Source organism: Myotis lucifugus, unplaced genomic scaffold (genome assembly GCF_000147115.1).
Source record: "Myotis lucifugus unplaced genomic scaffold, Myoluc2.0 scaffold_101, whole genome shotgun sequence".
In the NCBI taxonomy this organism is placed as follows: Eukaryota; Metazoa; Chordata; class Mammalia; order Chiroptera; family Vespertilionidae; genus Myotis; species Myotis lucifugus.
In genome coordinates, this window is record NW_005871149.1 from 568795 (window position 1) to 587867 (window position 19073).

At 44.7% G+C, this 19073-nt stretch overlaps 2 protein-coding genes and 1 long non-coding RNA gene across 10 annotated transcripts in view; 2 read left to right on the forward strand and 1 right to left on the reverse strand.

Annotated features, from left to right (window-relative positions):
* Positions 1–207: 207 nt before the first annotated feature.
* LOC106697763 lies at positions 208–18475 on the reverse strand. Of its 2 annotated transcripts, none has more exons than XR_002830152.1 (5): positions 18036–18475; positions 11423–11538; positions 8817–8959; positions 3765–3856; positions 208–2071 (listed from the first exon to the last, which is right to left on the reverse strand). It is a non-coding gene; the product is annotated as an uncharacterized LOC106697763 (long non-coding RNA). The 2 variants fall into 2 exon arrangements; XR_002830151.1 differs by having other exon boundaries at positions 11423–11543.
* Positions 2938–16223, forward strand: AMPD1 (adenosine monophosphate deaminase 1). Its single transcript, XM_023757031.1, has 14 exons — positions 2938–3131; positions 4412–4577; positions 6490–6655; positions 8089–8308; positions 8801–8930; positions 9961–10155; positions 10438–10569; positions 11251–11414; positions 12906–13032; positions 13215–13378; positions 14057–14177; positions 15104–15277; positions 15462–15572; positions 15948–16223. The coding sequence occupies exons 1-14, from the start codon at positions 2953–2955 to the stop codon at positions 16104–16106; spliced, it is 2208 nt and encodes a 735-aa protein (XP_023612799.1). The 5' UTR covers positions 2938–2952; the 3' UTR covers positions 16107–16223.
* A 161-nt stretch (positions 18476–18636) lies between the features above and the next one.
* DENND2C (DENN domain containing 2C) overlaps positions 18637–19073 on the forward strand; it is a 49888-nt gene continuing 49451 nt past the window's right edge. For 6 of the 7 annotated variants that reach the window (XM_006092488.3, XM_014458948.2, XM_023757030.1 and 3 more), the window contains exon 1: positions 18637–18739. The gene's annotated coding sequence lies outside the window, so the exon portion shown is untranslated. The remainder of the gene's footprint in view (positions 18740–19073) is intronic. The other variant, XM_023757027.1, reaches the window with a different exon arrangement.

Below are 19073 nucleotides of genomic sequence, written 5' to 3' on the forward strand. Positions count from 1 at the left end.
GACAAAGCACTGCTGAGAAATAAGCATGCTTTTCTGGATCTGCTGGGTGAAGAGCAAGCATGGTATTCCTTTTCTCGAGTCTTGCATTTCCTATGTTAATAATAATAATCCCCAACTTCTGGCTAGGACTGTGTCGTTTTAAAATTATTCCTTTTTTAAATCTTTTTTTCAGTTACAGTTTACATTCAATATTATTCTGTTCTTGTTTAATCTTTATGACAATTCTCTGAAGTTGACATTATTATTATTAATGCTTGCCTTTTATGATGATGAACACTGAGACACCACCGATTGTGTGGTTTGCCCCAGGCCACCCATGGTCACGGACACTTTTTCTCACTCCTTAGGCCACTGTTCTTTCCGCTTCGCCCTCTACTCCTTGTTTCTGTTCTCTTGTCTGTTCTCTCTCTGAACATAGATGTCCTAACCTCAAGGCAGTTCGACTCAGATGCTCCATCCCCTCCCACACGACATGCTCAGAAAAGAGCCCAGCGATGATCTGCACAAATCCATGGGCATATCTGTCCTTCAGGCCATGAATCCAGGTTGTCACCAAATCTTATCTGCTCCTCTTCTCAAACACCAGCCTCACGCTTTCCTTTCAGCAACCACCACTCCCTGAAGTATTTTTGAAAGGCAGAGCTCTTGAATTACGAGTCAAATTTCAGCTGTGGTTACATGAAATCAAAACAACTGGTTGATTCAGTGGAAGGAAATATCAACCATATGATTTTTGTAAAAGACTTTTTTTTAGTTGATTCAATTTTATTGATTTTATGAAATAACTTAACCATGCATATTTCACTTAGATACTAAAGTTTTGCTGTTGGTTTTTAAAAATTTCATCTTTATTGTTGAAAAGTATTACAGATGCCTCCTTCTTTTCCCCCGTTGACGCATATTGTCTGTGTCCAGGGGTTATGCATAAACTACTTCTTGAGAGTAGAATTTCTGCTTTTCAACTGTCTCTAGTGGCTTAGGAAGATACAATCTTAGTAAAAACAATCATATTTTAAAATATGAAACAGATAGATGTGTGCAGTCCCAGAGAATGAATGCTTATCTGGAAGAGCCAGATCTCAAGCACCTAGGACTTGGCTCCTGGGCATCCATTTCATCCCGTCCTTGCTGAGGCCTCCAACAGCATCGCCACAGACCCAGCACCCTCATCCTCATCCTCTTCTTCATCATCATAACCCACTGGCCTGCTACCATTGGCCCTTCGTGATGCATGGAGCTTCTAACATCTGCTTGCCATTCATTCTTGAGGTGCATGTGCTTGTTGGTGATGCTCAGGGAGAAATGATACGCCTTCAGTGGGCAGTGGGGTGGGGGAGGCATTCTCAAACCATCAAATGTACCTATTTAATGTTTTGTTTGTTCCTTCGTGGATTGTGGTGCTTGCCAAAGAACTACTCAGAGCACTTTAAGATGCTTTGCAGTTTCAGAAAGTGCTTGAGTTTAATGGAGCAAATGGATGTGTGAAGTTCAGCCAACATAGAGGGCTTCTCTGTTACTCAGCTGTGACAGGCCAGGTTTTGAACAGTGGCTGACTGTTCGTGGTGTTGAAGTTATGAATCAATGACTGTCATTTCTAATGTGTGCTTCAGCCTGTACTAAGTCATGTCACTTATCATTCCTTTAATAGCCCAAAGCTAACTCAGAATGCCAAATATCTGTCTGACCAAGGCTACAAATGACACCAATCAGCTATTCTGGTGTTTTATTTCCCTTAAAGCATTTCCACGTACATTATCTCACCTTGTGTCACGATAGCCTGGTGAGCGAGGTTTGGTAGGCATTAGTATCCCCACGGTACAGAGAAGGAAACGGAAACAGAGGAAGGTGAAGGAGTTGGTACGTGCAGAAGAGAGACTTGAACACGTTACACTTACTTAAGATAGAATTGAAATGGGGCATTTTGGAGACCTGTAGAGACGCTGATGGGGCGGGAGTGGGGGATCTTCCTCTTTGCATGCACTTTGCTTTGTCATCGTGTGAAGAATGTTCGTCTTCTACTGTCGCTCCAAATAGCTGGTTGCCATTTTCCTTATTTGCTACCTAGGCTTTGCTGGAAAAAACCAAGAGACATTTAGAAGTATTAGAGGTAATGACTCTTTAGATGGAAACAACTGGGTATCTGGAAAATACGGTGGGATGCTGATCGCCATCACCACCCTTTCTTACATCCTGAGAGCCTTGGGGTTGTTCATTGCCGAGCTAAAGGTCACCCTTCCACCCGTTTTAAGAATGGAAAAATTAAAGCACGTTACAGTGGCTTTCCAAGGCTCACTCAGAAATGGGACTCCCAACACTAGGTAGTAAATTTTAGTGGTCTCCTTCCCCCCTATGCCAGCATTTTCCTAAGTTGTCAGGATTTTGGGGGAAAACAAACGAGGTTGTAATATAAGAGAAAAACACAATATCTATCCTATGAGGAAGAAAGACCCTAAGTACACTTTTTTTCCAGAAGTACTCAGATCATTGGTTCTCTTTAGGAAGAAAAACTCCAGGGACCAACAACTCTATGTACATCTTTAACCACCCCGCCCCCCCCCAAAAAAAAAATAAATAAATAAATAAAACACTCCTCCAACCTAACTGAAGGACTATGCCGCATGGTTACCATGGTATCAAACTTAGCGCTGTCAGGTAAGGTGATCTTACGTTAAGTGCTAGTCCTACAAGAGCCCAAACCCATCTTCAGGAGCCTCCTGAAAAGTGTCGTAAGAATCGGACCTGTGTTTCTGATCATGGATTTCCAAGCTACCCACACCAAGCCACTCAAGAGAGAGCAGCAGCAACTCGCACACATTTCTGGGACACTGGTCAGAGAGCAGGGGAGCCCTGCACCCCGGGCAGTCCTGAGCACTGTGCCTCACACATAGCAGAAACCCTCGATGACTTCTGCGGAAGTGCTTGAACACTAACACGCAAACACCTCTTTCAGAGATGGATGATGCCATGCGTAGCTTTGCTGAAAAAGTGTTTGCCTCTGAAGTCAAAGATGAGGGGGGCCGTCAAGAGCTTTCCCCCTTTGATGTGGATGACATCTGTCCAATTTCCCATCTCGAGATGCAAGCACACATATTCCACATGGAGTCTCTGTCCACCTCCACAGCAGGCAAGAGGTAAGTGGTGTAAGGGGGGTACTTAGTACATTGGGACGCAAAGAAGGGGAAATGTCAGGACAGGTGGTTCAGTGTGTCTGAATGATGGTTCAACTCAAAGGAAGAATTCTGCCAGAAATTTAAAATTTCTCCTCCAACCCCCTTTATATACACTAGGGCAAGGGAACAATCACTAAAACGGGAGAAAACAGTGGCCCTCCTACCCTCAGTCACAACTCCCTTTAGTTGAAGACGCCATATCCACCTGAGCAAGAGGACATGAGCTACTATGCGCTTGTTCCAAACCAAAGTGGGCTGATGGCCGCTGTGCACACACTCAACGTACGCCTGATGGGTTCAGGAACTGGAACTCGGGAGCCTCATCTTGAGACTCCAACCTTAGCCAGCCTTAGTGTTCTGCTACCTGATATGAATCCTGCCCTCCAGCCAGTCGGACCTCCTCCAGGCCCAGGAGCACAGCCTTCCATTTCTGCCTCCCTGCCCTCCTACCCTATGCATATAATGCAGAATTACTGCCTCCCAACAACTTCCATAGATCCCTCTCCACAAATCTGTTTATTTTCCCTTATTTGAGCGACTCCACTACTCAGTGTCTGCCATGATTTAGAACTCAGACCTATATCAACCACTTACCTGGAACCTCCTCTTCATAGCACTCCCCCAACCTTCCACCCCTCGCTCCACGGGGGAGAGATCATTCTGCTGCCTTCCTCTTGGCTCTATGTCTGTAAAGAGAACAACAATCCACCTTCTTTGGCATCCCCCATAGGACTCAACATCGGGTTTGGATCAATAAGTACTTGCTGATTTGAAGAAGTAATATTGATTATTCAACTTGTAAGTTCCAGGTATTGTGCTAGGCATTTTATGTACATGAAATCGTACAGAAATTCTATAAGGAAGGCATCAGTACACAATTTTTTGCAGATGGGAGACAGAAGCTCACAGAATTGAAAGAATATGCACAGGTAGTAACTGATGCATCCTGTGTTTACTGCAGTCCCCAGACTGCCTGTTCTGCTAGGGGTGGGCACCTGGGAACAACGTCATGCTGAAAGCCTTCTAGAATGTTCCCTCAAGCCCACTGCTCCAGGAGGAAGGGAACAGTCATGTGATATCTCCTCCCATATGGTTGGATCCTGTTTCTGACACCCAACCCACAATTTAGTTTTCACTTTTTGTTCTCCAAATGAAATTGCATAGTGAACATCAATTTATCACAATGAAACTTCCAATGAAGACAAAGATAAATCCTTTTATTTTTTTCATTTTAAACCCAGAAAAAAGCGTTTCTTCGGACGGAAGACTATTAACCTGTCTATTCCACAAAGTGAAACATCGTCCACCAAAATGTCCCAAATCGACGAATACATCTCTTCATCTCCAACCTACCAGGAGGTGCCCGATTTCCAGAGAGTGCAGATCACCGGGGATTATGCCTCGGGGGTGAGTAGCTCCTGGTCCCTAACTGCTGGGAAGACACTCAGCTTGATTGTTTCAGCTTCTTACCTTCATCCCCTTCCTTTTGAGAAAGGTGTTAGCTCCCCTGCCCTGTGTTATACATGACTGCATTTCAAAAACAATATGCCAGGACTTATATTTCTGTCTTGCTTTCATATTTTTGTTAATTTCTCCTTTATCTCATTTCTTGCACCTGGGGAATATGCAGTAGAATGCAGTGTGTGTGTGTTATACAATATAGTGGACAGATTTGAGCAAAAGAACCAAAGGAACCAGCTGGTGGACTGTTCTCACTGAGGGCATCACCAAGCAGGAAAGGGAGCCTCCAGGAGGCACAGGGGGGCTCCTGGGAAAAGATGGACCCAGGACAGACGTAGAATAGGGAGAAGGGCTACAGGCAGCATGACTCAATCCAGGAAAAAGAAGGGAAGAGAGAGAAGAGTGGAGAGACCAGAAAAAAGCAGGACAATGAGAGACAGGTGAGAAAATTCTAATGGGGCTATTACCCTTTGACCAACTGTCCTCTCCAGTTTCATTACAGATGCTTACATAATAGAGGGTGGCTTGGAACAGGCTCTAGGATGCCACAGGAACAGTAAGTTCGTGGCATAAACAACTTGACCTGCCTGCTCTACCCAGAACAGTTGGTCAGTTAATAAATCTCTGCCACATGGACATGCAGAATCAGCATCGTATCGATGAAAGTGCTGTTTAGTCATCAGTCTATGCTCCAAATATAGTTTTCCTGACCAGTCCTCAGCCCCTTTCTCTGCAACTGACCCACTTAGGGTTGGTCCTGAGGTATTGGAAAGTCACAGAGCAGTGCAATGACCACTATTGTTGTTTATTCATTTTCTGTGCCCAGATCCGTCTTCACCCTGTTAACTGAACAGAGAGGTAGAGGGAAACCAGGGCTAAGTTCTCAAGGTCACTGATCTCTGGTAACAACTGATTAAGTTTAATCTGTCCTTACTGAGCACCGACTCTGTGGTAGGTATGGTGTGCTGAGGACACGAAGGTGAATAAGATCTAGATCTTACCCTTGAGGAGCTGATAAACTGGTGACCCATTAGGTGGCGAGACAAGCACGCCATGAAAGCAGACCCTCAGACCTAGCACCTACGCCAGACTCGCTTGGCCAAGGTCAGCAGCTCTTTAAAGAGTCCAACTGATTAGAATCAATATCTGGGAACCACTGGGAACAAGCCTGCATAGGCCGGTCTAGGAAATTTCCAGCAATTCCAAGACCATTTCACTCCAGAATCTCTCCACTTTTAGCCGCAGATAAAGTTCTCTTTAAAATCATCCAAAAGAATGAGCTCTCACAGGATGATGTTCTGATCCATTTAAAGCTACAGAAGGCATGTTAGGATTTGAGGGATGCATGACACTCTACTCATCCCAAAATATTGCCCTCACTGACCAGCAAGTGGTTGGAATTCTCCAATGAGAGTCACATTGCCTTTCAGTTGAGATATTTTCTCCATATGCCCAAATTTAAAATGTTTATATGTTACCTGGAAGGAAGGAAGGAAGGAAGGAAGGAAGGAAGGAAGGAAGGAAGGAAGGGCAAGAGGGAGGATTTTTCATGTTAGAATGGGTTCTTTTCATCATCTTTTCTATATAATCACTGCTATCTAACAAATAACAAAAACAAACACAGGACAGTAGGGAAAGACTCGTCCGACAGGTAAGTTTTGGTAGAAATGGAAGAGGGAGGAAAACTTCTGGACCTGCCCCTGGAGGGAGACCCAGGGCCCGAGTCAGCTAGGAGGCAACCACGTGGGCAGGTGGGCTCAGCAATACTCAGGTCAGTTGGGAGGTGCCAACGACAAGCTTTCCCCACATCTCGGATTTCCACAGGAATGACTCTGATGCCCTGAAATGTTTTTGGCAGGTTACAGTTGAAGATTTTGAAATAGTATGTAAGGGTCTGTATCGGGCACTGTGTATACGGGAGAAATACATGCAGAAGTCCTTTCAGAGGTTCCCTAAAACCCCCTCCAAGTACCTGCGGAACATTGATGGGGAGCCTTGGGTAGCAAATGAGAACTTCTATCCAGGTAAGTAATTCTCTTCTTCAATGTATGGAATATATCTTTAGGTTCAATTACTAACTATTAAATATGCCCCTAGATTAAAAATAATCCAGTCTAAAAATACCAGAGTCATGCCCTAACTCAGTGGTTCTCAACCTTCTGGTCCTTTAAATACAGTTCCTCATGTTGTGACCCAACCATAAAATTATTTTTGTTGCTACTTCATAACTGTAATGTTGCTACTGTTATGAATCTTAATGTAAATATCTGATATGCAGGATGGTCTTAGGCGACCCCTGTGAAAGGGTCATTCGACCGCCAAAAGGGTCATGACTCACAGGTTGAGAACCGCTGCCCTAACTGGTGTGGCTCAGTGATTGGAGTGTCAGCCCACACACCAAAGGGTCCTGGGTTCAACTGCCAGTCAAGGGCACGTACATGGGTTGGAGGTTCCATCCCAGCCCCTGTTGGGCCCCTTACTTTCAAGGCTGCGACAGTGTGGACTTTGTTCTTGGCTTTCTTAGGTTGAAACTGTAGCAGTGGAAAGAAGGGTCATTCATCCATATAATCCCTTCTTACCTCCTTGAGCAGAAAGTGTATGTGCTCTAAAATGTGGGAAATATAATTACAATTAGAATTGTCATTCTTACAACAAAAATTTATTTTATATTTCCATGTATATTAAAACTACTCGAGATGGAGCACAAAGGATTCTTAGGGCAGTAAGACTATTCTGTGATACTGTAAGGTTGGATACATGTCATTATACATCTGTTAAAACCCATAGAATGTACAACACCAAGAGTGAACCCTGATGTAAATTATAGACTTTGGGTGATAACAAAGTGTAGGCTCATTGATTGTAACACATGTACCTCTGGTGGGGGACTGATAGTGAGGCTCTGTGTGTGTGTGTGAGGGGGGTGGCTAGGGGTACATGGGAACTCTGTCCTGGTTGCTCAGTTTTGCTGTGGACCTAAAACTGCTGTGATAATTAAGCCTATTTAAAAATATCGTCTCTACATTAAGACTGACAGAGAAGGTTAGTTTAACTAAGGAAAAGGTCCAAACTCTACTTTCTAACTGTCATTTTATTTTTATTTCTATGCAATTATTTCATAAGCTAAGAAAACACTCTAAACAGGAAGCCTCTGATAACCAACTTTAGTAAATAATTAAAATTATTTGTAAATAACATATCAGTTATGTAAACAGTACTTCTAAAGAACTTGAAAATTATTCTTATACCAGATAAAAACTATGATAGTTACTTCATACTACTAATTTAGTCACCTTTGAGCAACAACGTAAAAATAAACTTTATCAGCTCTGGATAACAACAATCTACAATTACAGCATTCCAAACGAATGAGATTTTACAGTACTTCATATGTTGGTTGTTTTTATGTGGTCATTCATCCTGTGTGCTGACACATTCCTCTGTGTTTCATTGAAAGTCTTCACCCCTCCTGTGAAGAAGGGAGAAGACCCTTTCCGGACAGACAACCTCCCGGAAAACCTGGGTTATCACCTCACAATGAAGGACGGCGTGGTCTACGTCTACCCCAGCGAAGCGGCAGCCAGCAAGGATGAGCCCAAGCCGCTTCCCTACCCCAACCTGGACTCCTTCGTAGATGATATGAATTTTTTACTTGCTTTGATTGCCCAAGGACCCGTGTAAGCGTTTAGTGAGATCTAACCTACTACTCCAACTATTGATAGGAAACATAAGTATTTATTAAGTGCTTATGATGTTTAAAAAGCTGTGTTAAACCCTCCATGTACATTTCTTATACTCCTCAAAATTGTTCTATGAAGTATTTATTTATAATTTCACTTCTACAGGCTGAGATTTTGATGCATTAAGTAATTTTCCCAAAGTCACACAACTGACTGAGAAAGGCTTCGAGCCCAAAGATGCCAACTCCAAAGCCAGGGCCTTCACCTTGAGCCACACGGTCTCCCCTGCCTTGAAATGCCTTCCTAAGTCCTCCCTCATCATTATGTCCAATTTTGATGAAAAGATTAAGCCCTTGGGACCCAGAGTAAACTGAAATGTTTGTTCTAATAATTGTTTCCTGTAGTTGTTGAGGGTCCTGATGGTTTTGAAATTGTGACTTCCTTAAATGTCTGGAATTTTTTAGAATCATGTGCTTTAATTTTTCACAGAAAGACCTACACCCACCGGCGCCTGAAGTTCCTCTCCTCCAAGTTCCAGGTCCATGAGATGCTCAACGAGATGGATGAGTTAAAGGAGCTGAAGAACAACCCCCACCGGGATTTCTACAACTGCAGGAAGGTAAGCGTTTCGCTGCTCAGTGGTCGTCCCTGGGCAAAAACATTAACCCAATTAGTATTTTCTGAGCAGGACAAGAAAGATACCATCTTTCTGATTAATGTGAGATTTCTGTAGATTAAGTGGAATTTACTAAAAGCAGACAGATTATGTCCAAAAGGTTAAAAGCCATTTGTATGGGTTCCACATAGAAAGGTTTACCACATTCTTGTCATAAAAAGTTATAATCCTCAACCACAGAAATAACAAAAGCAAATAAAACCTCAAACCCACTATTCAGGATCTGAAAGATCTTCATCCTAGTCCTTTTTCTTCTACTTCCTGACTAGAAGACATTGGAGAAGGGATTAAATATTTCGGAGTTTCATATTCCTCATTGAGAAGCATATCTGCTCAGTCTAGCTCACAAAAGGATTATGGACACTCAATGAACTAATGATTGTGGAAAACACATCAACTGGGAACACTTCCAAGGTGTGTTCTGACCATTTAAGTGGTTGCAAGGAAGTGGGAATAGGAAATATATGGGCAGAGATTTGGGACCAAATTCTGTATAACCTATCAATACTTCAGCTTATAAAATTGTAATTATAAAAATAGCTCATACGTGCTGTCATAATTTCAATCCTTTCTCTCTTGGGGGCTGAAAACTATGGTATCTACTTCACTTCTGGATGTGTCTCAGGGGTAGAGAATGGTCCCCAAGAATTTTGTGTGGATCAGATGTAAAGGGGAAGTAAATTGGATGTAACGTTTTACAACAGAAGCAGGCATTGTGATTCCATCCAGCCTAACCTTCACATCCTTGCAAGGACATAGAAAGGTGCCAGGGGTGTTTTGTTTGGTTGGGTTTTTTGTTTGTTTGGTTGCTTGGTTGGTTTTTCTGCTGGGCCTTTTCCAACAGCTGTCAAGTCACAGCCTTGTTACTTATGCCTTCCTCCCACCACAGTGGGATTTGCAGGCACCGTAGCCTCTAACAGAGGAATATAACGAAAGCTGACTGCTGGTTTTCTTTCTCTGAATGTACACTCAGGTGGACACCCATATCCATGCAGCTGCTTGCATGAACCAGAAACACCTTCTGCGCTTTATCAAGAAATCTTACCACGTTGACGCTGACAGAGTGGTCTATAGCACCAAGGAGAAAAAGCTGACCCTAAAGGAGCTTTTCGCTAAATTAAAAATGCATCCCTACGACCTGACTGTTGATTCTCTGGATGTTCATGCTGTAGGTTGAAAAGATAACGTCAGTTTCACTCGAACACTGAAGAACCCCACATGCCTGTCTCCTACAGACTCTCCCTTCTCAGAGCCATGCTGGCTTACCATGCTGACCGCAAGCACCACAGACAATGTTAAGGTTTATTCACTCATCAACTGTCTCAGATTCCATTCTTGGAGCCCAGCCCCTTCCCTTGCCACCAGGCCCATTCCTCATGCCCATTCCCTAGCTCTCTGTGTCCAGGCAACTCTGGTAACGACACACGTGTGTTCCTGTTTCCTGATTCAGGGACGCCAGACTTTCCAGCGCTTTGATAAATTCAATGACAAATACAATCCTGTAGGAGCAAGTGAGCTGCGGGACCTCTACCTTAAGACTGACAATTACATTGACGGGGAATATTTCGCCACTATCATCAAGGTGAGAAGGAACCACCAGATCTATGGTGCCTGGCCTAGCTCTTGAGGAGGGAGAGAGAGAGGGAGGAAAGAAAGGAGAGAGGAGAGAGGAAGGAAAGAAGGAAGGGAGGGAGGAAGGGAGGGAAGGAGGGAGGGAAAAAGCAGGCTATCCTTGGAATCAAGCACTACATAAATGAATATAAGAATTTCTTCTGAAATGTCCGCTGTGATGATTTTAAAAGACCTCTATTCCTAGGATTAGATTTGGGATTAGGGACCTGGCTCTCCCGGGCTTTGGGAGCTGTAAATTCAGGAAGAGTTGGGATTGGAACCCACCCTCATTTTCATGCCTGAGCATTAGGGAGCAGGAATGACATGTGGAGTTGGGAGACGTGTGTTTTGGGAGGTAGGGGGCCTATGAAAAGCTGGATTTCTTTTGCAGGTGCCTGGGATATCTCATCATGCCTAGTCTGACTTTTTCACTCTCTAGACTCCATGATGTCCTTTTTCTCCCCGTGGGATTCCCCTCAACTCTGTTCCCTTAGCCTAAGGCTTAGAGTTTAACCTTGACAGTTTATCACTGACTTCTCATGTTTCCTCCATTCTTCTTCGTACCCATCTCCTGCTCCTGGACCCCACAGGCTCAGCCCCCTGATTTACTTGTAGGAATTCCTGGCTTTGGACTCCTCTCTTGGCTTTGCAGGAGGTAGGTGCAGACCTGGTGGAGGCCAAGTACCAGCACGCCGAGCCCCGCCTGTCCATCTACGGCCGAAGTCCTGAGGAGTGGAGCAAACTCTCCACCTGGTTCGTCCGCAACCGCATCCACTGCCCCAACATGACGTGGATGATCCAGGTCCCCAGGATCTAGTACGTACCTGCCTCACCTCCTCTACACAAACAAGAAACGGGCAGCAGATCAAGACAGGAATACGCTCTCCGTCCTGGGTCCTGCGTCCTGGGTGCCTGACTGTTCCCTCTGGGTGCAGCACGCCTGGCCTGAGACAGAAGTTAGGAAGATCCTATTAGTTCAAATTTCTAACCAGAAGGCTTTTTGGTTTTGTTTTTTAAAAACACAGGACTTCACATAGATCACAAAGTAACTTATTGAGAATCATTAAAACTTAACTAAAAAGTATATGCATTTTACTATACACTTTCTTTCTCCTGCTCTTCCTCTCTGTGTCCAGTTCACTCTTTCCCATTCTCATCTCTACTGGGACATAGCTTCCTTGTATCAGAACCACGTCTCGGCTGATTGTCTCATCAGCAAGTGCTCAAGTTCTCCATATTCAATGAGTCTTTTTTTAAAAATAGATTTTATTAATTTTTTTACAGAGAGTAAGGGAGAGGGGTAGAGAGTTAGAAACATTGATGAGAGAGAAACATCGATTCAGCTGCCTCCTGCACACTCCCCACTGGGGATGTGCCCGCAACCCAGGTACTGCCCTTGACCGGAATCGAACCTGGGACCCTTCAGTCCGCAGACCGACGCTCTATCCACTGAGCCAAACCAGTTAGGGCTCAATGAGTCTTTATCAATGGTGTTACCACCTGTTAATTACTCATTGCCCTCAGAGATGTTCCGTGTCACTGAGTATTTATCTAACATAAGTGTTGATATATTTTCTGGCCACCTACTTCATGTTCTGTGTGCCCTGTGGCAATACAAGAATTTTATCCTCTCTCTTTAGCCAGAAAAGTAACTTTTGGGCTGGAATTAGTACTTTCTGTCTAATATCATTACAGCAGAGAGGCAGTAAGTGTGGTGTTTAGGAGCACGGACCCAGACTGGCTGTGCTTGAATCCTGACCCTACCACATACTTAGCTGTGTGCCTTGGTTTTATCATTTTTAAAATGGGGTAATACCAGTACTTAACTTATTGAGTTGTTATGAGGATTAAGTTAGCTAATATTTCTGGTCCGTTACTAGAGTGGCTGGCATATGCTGAGTGCTATCATAAGAATTTGTTAGACTGCCCCTGGCTGCAACACATCGGGATTGTTCTTGATAACTGTCCCATGTGCACCATCTTGTACACCACACACATAAATAATTGAACCTTTTATGTTATAGTCCCTATACTCCTCATTCTCTACCTAGATTTAGCTGTGAAGGTTCGCTTTTCTCACCACCTGAGGATTTGTAGAAGAGATGGGGCCATCAGGCAAGAAATTGATACTTTCTATGCCCAACCACAACTGAATCCCTCTTTATGGGTAACCAAGAAGAGTGTACCAGATGGACATACTAGGTCTTTTCCTGAACCTGGCATTTGGTCCTCTGGTTCCCTCGAATTGGGGCTATCAGTCCTAAAAATCTTCCTGTCCTCCTAAATTCTCTTCATTCTTGCCTCTAGCGATGTGTTTCGAGCTAAGAATTTCCTTCCGCACTTTGGGAAGATGCTGGAGAATATTTTCATGCCAATATTTGAGGCCACCGTCAACCCCCAGGCTCACCCAGACCTCAGTGTCTTCCTCAAGCATGTAAGCATGACCTGTCGGCCTTCATCTTGCTGCGCACAAACAAGCCCACCTACCTGGCCGGGACTACTCCCTGGGGCTTATCTCTGATGTTTGGTCCTTGCCTTTGGGAGCTGAAAGTTTGTCTGAGGGCTGGGACCCTGAAGTCAGACTGAACCCATGGCCTGGTTTGCTTTTCCTGGCAGATTACTGGCTTTGACAGTGTGGATGATGAGTCCAAACACAGTGGCCACATGTTTTCCTCCAAGAGCCCCAAGCCCCAGGAGTGGACAACGGGAAGTAATCCATCTTACACTTACTACGCCTACTACATGTATGCGAACATCATGGTGCTCAACAGCCTGAGAAAGTAAGTAGACGAGAATTGGAGCGAGGAGAATCTATTTGGCACACTTCTCTCCTGGTGCATGGGCACCCGTGGCGGTCAAGGGCCTGACCTGCACCGGTGGGATGCTTCCAGCTGGCTCAAATCAGACATGTCTTCCCCTTGACTTTTTCTCCAGTTTCTTATATTTATTTAGGGGCAGGAATGGACATTTTGGAGCCTCCAGTAACATTCACAGTTCATTTTCTTTGGATGTTTACAGTAATTTACAGTAGTAACTATGCAATTTATTATAAAACCCCATACATTTCCCCCCTCTTGATAGATCTAAGTAAGAATAAATAGAGGAATATTATTCTGGGGCTTTCTGGAAAAAGTTTCCCCCTGAAGTGTGAGTAGGAGAAATGATGATATGGGGATGCTGCTGAATTTCCTGTGGAAACTAAAGATGTTTCTGTTCAGGTAATCAAATCCTGACTCTCCTCTGTACCCTCCTGTCCTCTGATGCCTATTTTTCAAAAGTCTGTGTTTAGGAAGACTTAAGATCGTGACTTGGAATTGCTGGTTTTGCCATGTCCTTTGAATACCCTTCCAGAGAGTTCATTTTCCTATCAAATTTTCTCATAAATTGCTCTATGCCCAGAATTGTTGCCAGGTCCTAGTCAGTCACTTGTGACTTCTATAGCAGTTCCATTTCCCTAGGGAACGAGGCATGAATACGTTTCTGTTCCGACCTCACTGTGGGGAAGCTGGAGCGCTCACCCATCTCCTGACAGCATTCATGACAGCAGACAACATTTCTCATGGCCTGAATTTAAAAAAGGTGAGGCGGAGGCTCTCTTAATAATAGTTCATTTTTTAAACAATCAAAATTGAAAGACTCCTAGACACAGAGAACAGACTGGTGATTGCCAGAGGGGAGACGGGTTGGGTGAATGGGTGAAAAGGTGAAGGGATTAAGACTATTCTGTGACTACCTATGTGTAAAGTACAACATAGGGAATATAGTCAATGATATTGTAATAACTATGTATGATGCCAGGTAGGTACAGGAAATATTGGGAAGAATACTTTGTAAGGTATATGAATGTCAAATCACTATGCTGTATACCTGAAGCTAATCCAAAATAAGATTGAATGTAAACTGTTATTGAAAAACAAAATTACAAAGAATAATGACTTTTTATTGGAGCTAGTCACAGGTCATTATCAGGACTGACATCAGGTTAAAGTAGAACAAAACTGGTTGTGAGATTATTTAGCGCCGTTCATTTCACAGAGGCCCAGAGAAGCGAAGGAACGTGCCCAAGATTACCCCGCTATTGACGGCCGAGATGGGTTAGCAGGTGGCCTGGCTTCCATTTTAGGACTCTGACAAAGGATAATTTAGAGGCAGCTTGGCCCACCTTACGCTAGTGTTTGCCAGGTTCCTTGTTATAGCACGTCTTAAAATGCCTCTCGTGAGAGTCAGAACTTCCTTGTAGAGAAAAAAAGAAGTTTCTAGGTGAGGTCTTTTGCCAGAGACAGCCATCCAGCTCAACGCTTCTGAGAGCTGATGATCCCACATCATTTTATTCTAAATAGTATTCATATTTAAAAACTATTCCTCTTCTTCACAAGGGGATTTAAAGGACAGGTGATAATTACTTGAAAGCTAAAACTTGAGGTAGACCATGGGGTTTTAACATTTCTCATTTGTATCCCTTTGCCAACATCCTTAAATAATTTTCTTTTCCTTTTCCTTTTCAGACTCCTGTATTACAGTATCTGTTTTTCTTAGCTCAGATTCCCATCGCTATGTCGCCATTAAGTAACAACAGCTTATTTCTAGAATATGCCAAAAATCCTTTCTTAGATTTCCTCCAGAAAGGGCTAATGATCTCACTGTCTACCGATGACCCAATGCAATTCCACTTCACCAAGGTACTCATATGGAATCTTGAGCGATACAAGCATATTTTGTTGGGCTGTTGTTTCCCACCCAGAAATTTTAAAAGTTACATTGATTTCTTTCACTATTTTTTTTGTGCAAGGTGCCATTCTTTTAATGCATTCTTTTCCTTTCTTTCCTGCTTTCTTTTTGCCTCATTTAAATACATAACTGAAGGAGCCCCTAATGGAAGAGTACGCCATTGCCGCGCAAGTCTTCAAGCTGAGTACCTGTGACATGTGTGAGGTGGCAAGGAACAGCGTTCTGCAATGTGGAATTTCTCACGAGGTAGACCTGTCCTTGCCTGGTTGCCCTTCGGATTTTAGATCTGGTCACCTGAATATTGAAAGCTGAGTTGGAAATACACGTGGGAAAAAATTATCCCCCCAAATCACATGCAGTTGCTATGGACAGGGACTAGAAAGAATTACTCTATTTCTCTGGCCATGCCTTTTGGGCAAGGGAAATAAAATGCACTTGTGTCTCAGCTGACCATGCACACTGAGGCACTGGGTAAGTGCTTTTAATCGTTTTCTTCTTCTTCTTTTTTTTCCCCTTTTGCCAATGGCTAACATAAGGAAGGAATCCTTGTGGAGGGTGTAATGATTGTCTATATCAGGGTACAAAGAGATAACAACCATTCTCCTTACTTTTCTCTTATAGGAGAAAGCGAAGTTCCTGGGCAACAATTACCTAGAGGAAGGCCCTATGGGAAATGATATCCGGAGGACAAATGTCGCCCAGATCCGCATGGCCTATCGCTATGAAACCTGGTGTTATGAACTTAATTTAATTGCCGAAGGCCTTAAGTCAGGAGACTAAAATAAATAAACCAAATAATATACGGGTGAGATTTTCATGTGAATAATAATAGTTACCAGTTCTTGAATCCTTACTAGAAGCCAAGGACTGTATTAGATATTATTCCACTGACATCATTTAATTTAACTCGTTTCACAACTTTATAAAGAAGGTGTTACTATCTCTATAGCGGGGAAGATGAATAAACTGAAGTTAGTGAAGTTAATAACCTGCACAAGGATACACCTAAGTGAGCAGTAGCAGTGGGGACCTAGGTTTGTCTGATCCCAGAATTTCTATGACCTCAGGCAAAACAGTTATTAAGGCGGGAGGGGGGGGGGCGGGAATAAAAGCAATGACTTGTTATTGGGAGAACTTTTGGTTTATAGAATAAAACTTGCTTAGGCACTTGGATCATTGAAAAGTCCTTCTGACCAGATATAAGTGAAGAGTGGCTTTCTTAGACAAAAGTAGAACAGGTGTAAATATAGAAAATCTATACTTATGAGTTACTCTACTTAGTGAGAATTTATCTTACAAAAGGATTCTTAGCTTTAAGGATTTCATTGACAATAAAGTTATAGTCACTTATAGTGATACATTTTAAATGATGTCACTTACCAAAACAAGACATAAGTTTCTAGAAATTGCCTATTACTCAGGCTGAAGTCATATTCCAATTAGCCAGACTATACTTATGCACATACAACTGTGTTGCCATCTAGTGGTTGGGCTGATACTTCATTCATATTACTTAGTAAACAATTACTGATAGAATATCAAAAGCATCAGGTACTATTCTAGATAGCAAAGGTATAAGGAATAAGCTTTCATCCCTACTCTCAAGTAGTTCACAACGTGAAGTTATAGGATCAGTGGATACAAACGTGAAAAAGAGAATTTGATGAAACATCTCAGAAAGAAATGACGTTCGTTTCAAATGGAAAAAAAATTAAAAATAGCAAATTCCTGTCTGTCTCCACATTCTATACAGGTTGTCGTAAGCAGAGGTGTGATCCCAACAGCATGTTTGTACTAGCCCTAGTGTTAAGTCTCCTCCCTGTTTTCTGAAGTTGAAGTTCTGTTAGCCGAGTATGTGTAGGTCCCTTAGAGAACCTGATTTTATTTTACTTTATCAAAATAATAGAAACCACTAAACTTAACATCCTAATCTCAGACTTAAAAAGACACTACCACTAGGTATATCTCCATCTTACCCATGAGAGGGCAGTAGAATACATACATGGTTATGCATTTATTAAACCCATAGAAACCCACTCAGCTTTGGTTTCATACTTGGTATGCGTAATCAATCGGCCTCATTTTTGCCAAATAACCTTCTGGAGTGCAAACTCTGAACTCTGAAATAAATCTGCCTTTTGAAATAAAATTCAAATCCACACTATTCTAGCCCAACATTTCATCTTAAACGACTTTGGGGAAGTTTTCTAAATATGTAAGAACTTGGGAGAGTCGGGGGGAGAGGGAATTGCCCATAAAGATCACTGTTCAACATTTACTACAAACAATACATTTATTTCCTCATTGAGTCAGATTTTAAAAATGTCTTGTCATGACTTTTTTTTTTTTGCCCCATCATAGAAGGTAACTCCTGTATCACTGTCCACAACTCATGGTTTCACGACGGTCTGGGACGTTCAGCTTTTACTGCTGTGGCTAAATTGGCTTGTGACCGTCATGGGCGATGTGTAACCAAACACCTCTCTTTCTGGCAGGCTTCTATTTTGGTACCTCTATGTGAACAGATGTGGGAAGAGTTTGGGCACCGGACCCAAGAGGCTCTGGCGGAGTGGGCGGGCTGGGGGAGGGGCGCGGCGGGTGGGGTGGGGTGGTTAGCGAGCGCCTGGGAAACAGGCTCCACGCCTCCTCGTCTCGCAGCTTCAGTGAAACTGGGTGCTGCCCGCGGGAGGCGCAGCGCCCTGCACATACCTGAGCAGGAGCGTGTTGCAGGCGCAGTGCTTCTGCTTGTGTCACAACAGGGCGTGGGGCCGACCTCGGGCTCTGGGCGTATCAAAGGCTTCCCTGCTCTGGGATTTCAAGCCTCCGGTGTTGGGAGCGTTACTTGCAACTACGTTTCAAATTCGCACCACACCGCCATCGCCCGGGACATTTGCTCCTCGAGCTCCGCCAGGGAAACGGTGACCCCGGGCCTCCGGCGCCGGGCGGCAGGAGACACGCCCATGGTTTCCTTGAGCGAGGTGCCATTTGCATCACCTGCGGCCGCGAAGTCGGGTCAAGTTCAGGTCCGTCGCGGAGGGGCCGGTCCGCAGGCCCCGCGAGGGCCCTGCAACTTTCCTAGAGGTTCCGGCTGCACGACAGTGGCGACGGTCGCCAGCTGCGCAGCGTCCCGGCACCGAGGTCCCGGGCAAGGTGCTCGCCCCTACGCGGACCCGAGCGGGGGCGGTTCCCCTATTGACGGAGCCTGGCAACGCCGGGGCGGGCCGAGCGTGAGGGAAGGAAACAGCAGCCAATCAGAAACCTGTTTGGCCGGGCAGGGGCGGGGCCTTCGGCCGGGCCTGCGGGGGCGGGACGGAGCCGACCCGAGTGGGACAGACGGGACTTAGCGCCTCCGCTGAGGAGAGGACGAGAGCCTCGCAGCCCGGCCGCGGGGGCGGCGTCGGGGCCCAGGGCAGGTAGGAGCGGGGGCTTCGAATCGGGGCCGCGGGGGTGTCGGCCCCGACCCGGCTGTCTCGGCACCTCCCGGGCCTCGAGGGACGCGCGTGTCCGGCCCCGAGGACGCGGGTTTGGGGCGTCCCGCCTGTCGCCCGCGGTGGTTGTGGCGGAGCCGGGCTCAGGGACACCCCGCCGCTCTCCTCGGGGGCGCGGGGACCGTCGAGGCGGTGGCGGTCGGGGGCCCTGCGGGAAGAGAGGGAGCGCCCCGCGCGCGCGAGGAAATGCGGGGCCTCGTCCGGGACGAGCGGGTTTCAACGGCGGCAGACGTAGGCCAGGGGCTTCGAACTGAAGTTT

What these genes read in the sequence shown, in the direction of transcription:
- AMPD1 (XM_023757031.1), top strand. Translation starts at nt 2,953, where the DNA reads ATGGATGATGCCATGCGTAGCTTTGCTGAAAAAGTGTTTGCCTCTGAA. An exon ending in GTGCTCAACAGCCTGAGAAA is followed by an intron (nt 13,379 to 14,056) that starts GTAAGTAGACGA and finishes CCATTTCCCTAG; the next exon opens with GGAACGAGGCATGAATACGT. An exon ending in TGCAATTCCACTTCACCAAG is followed by an intron (nt 15,278 to 15,461) that starts GTACTCATATGG and finishes ACATAACTGAAG; the next exon opens with GAGCCCCTAATGGAAGAGTA.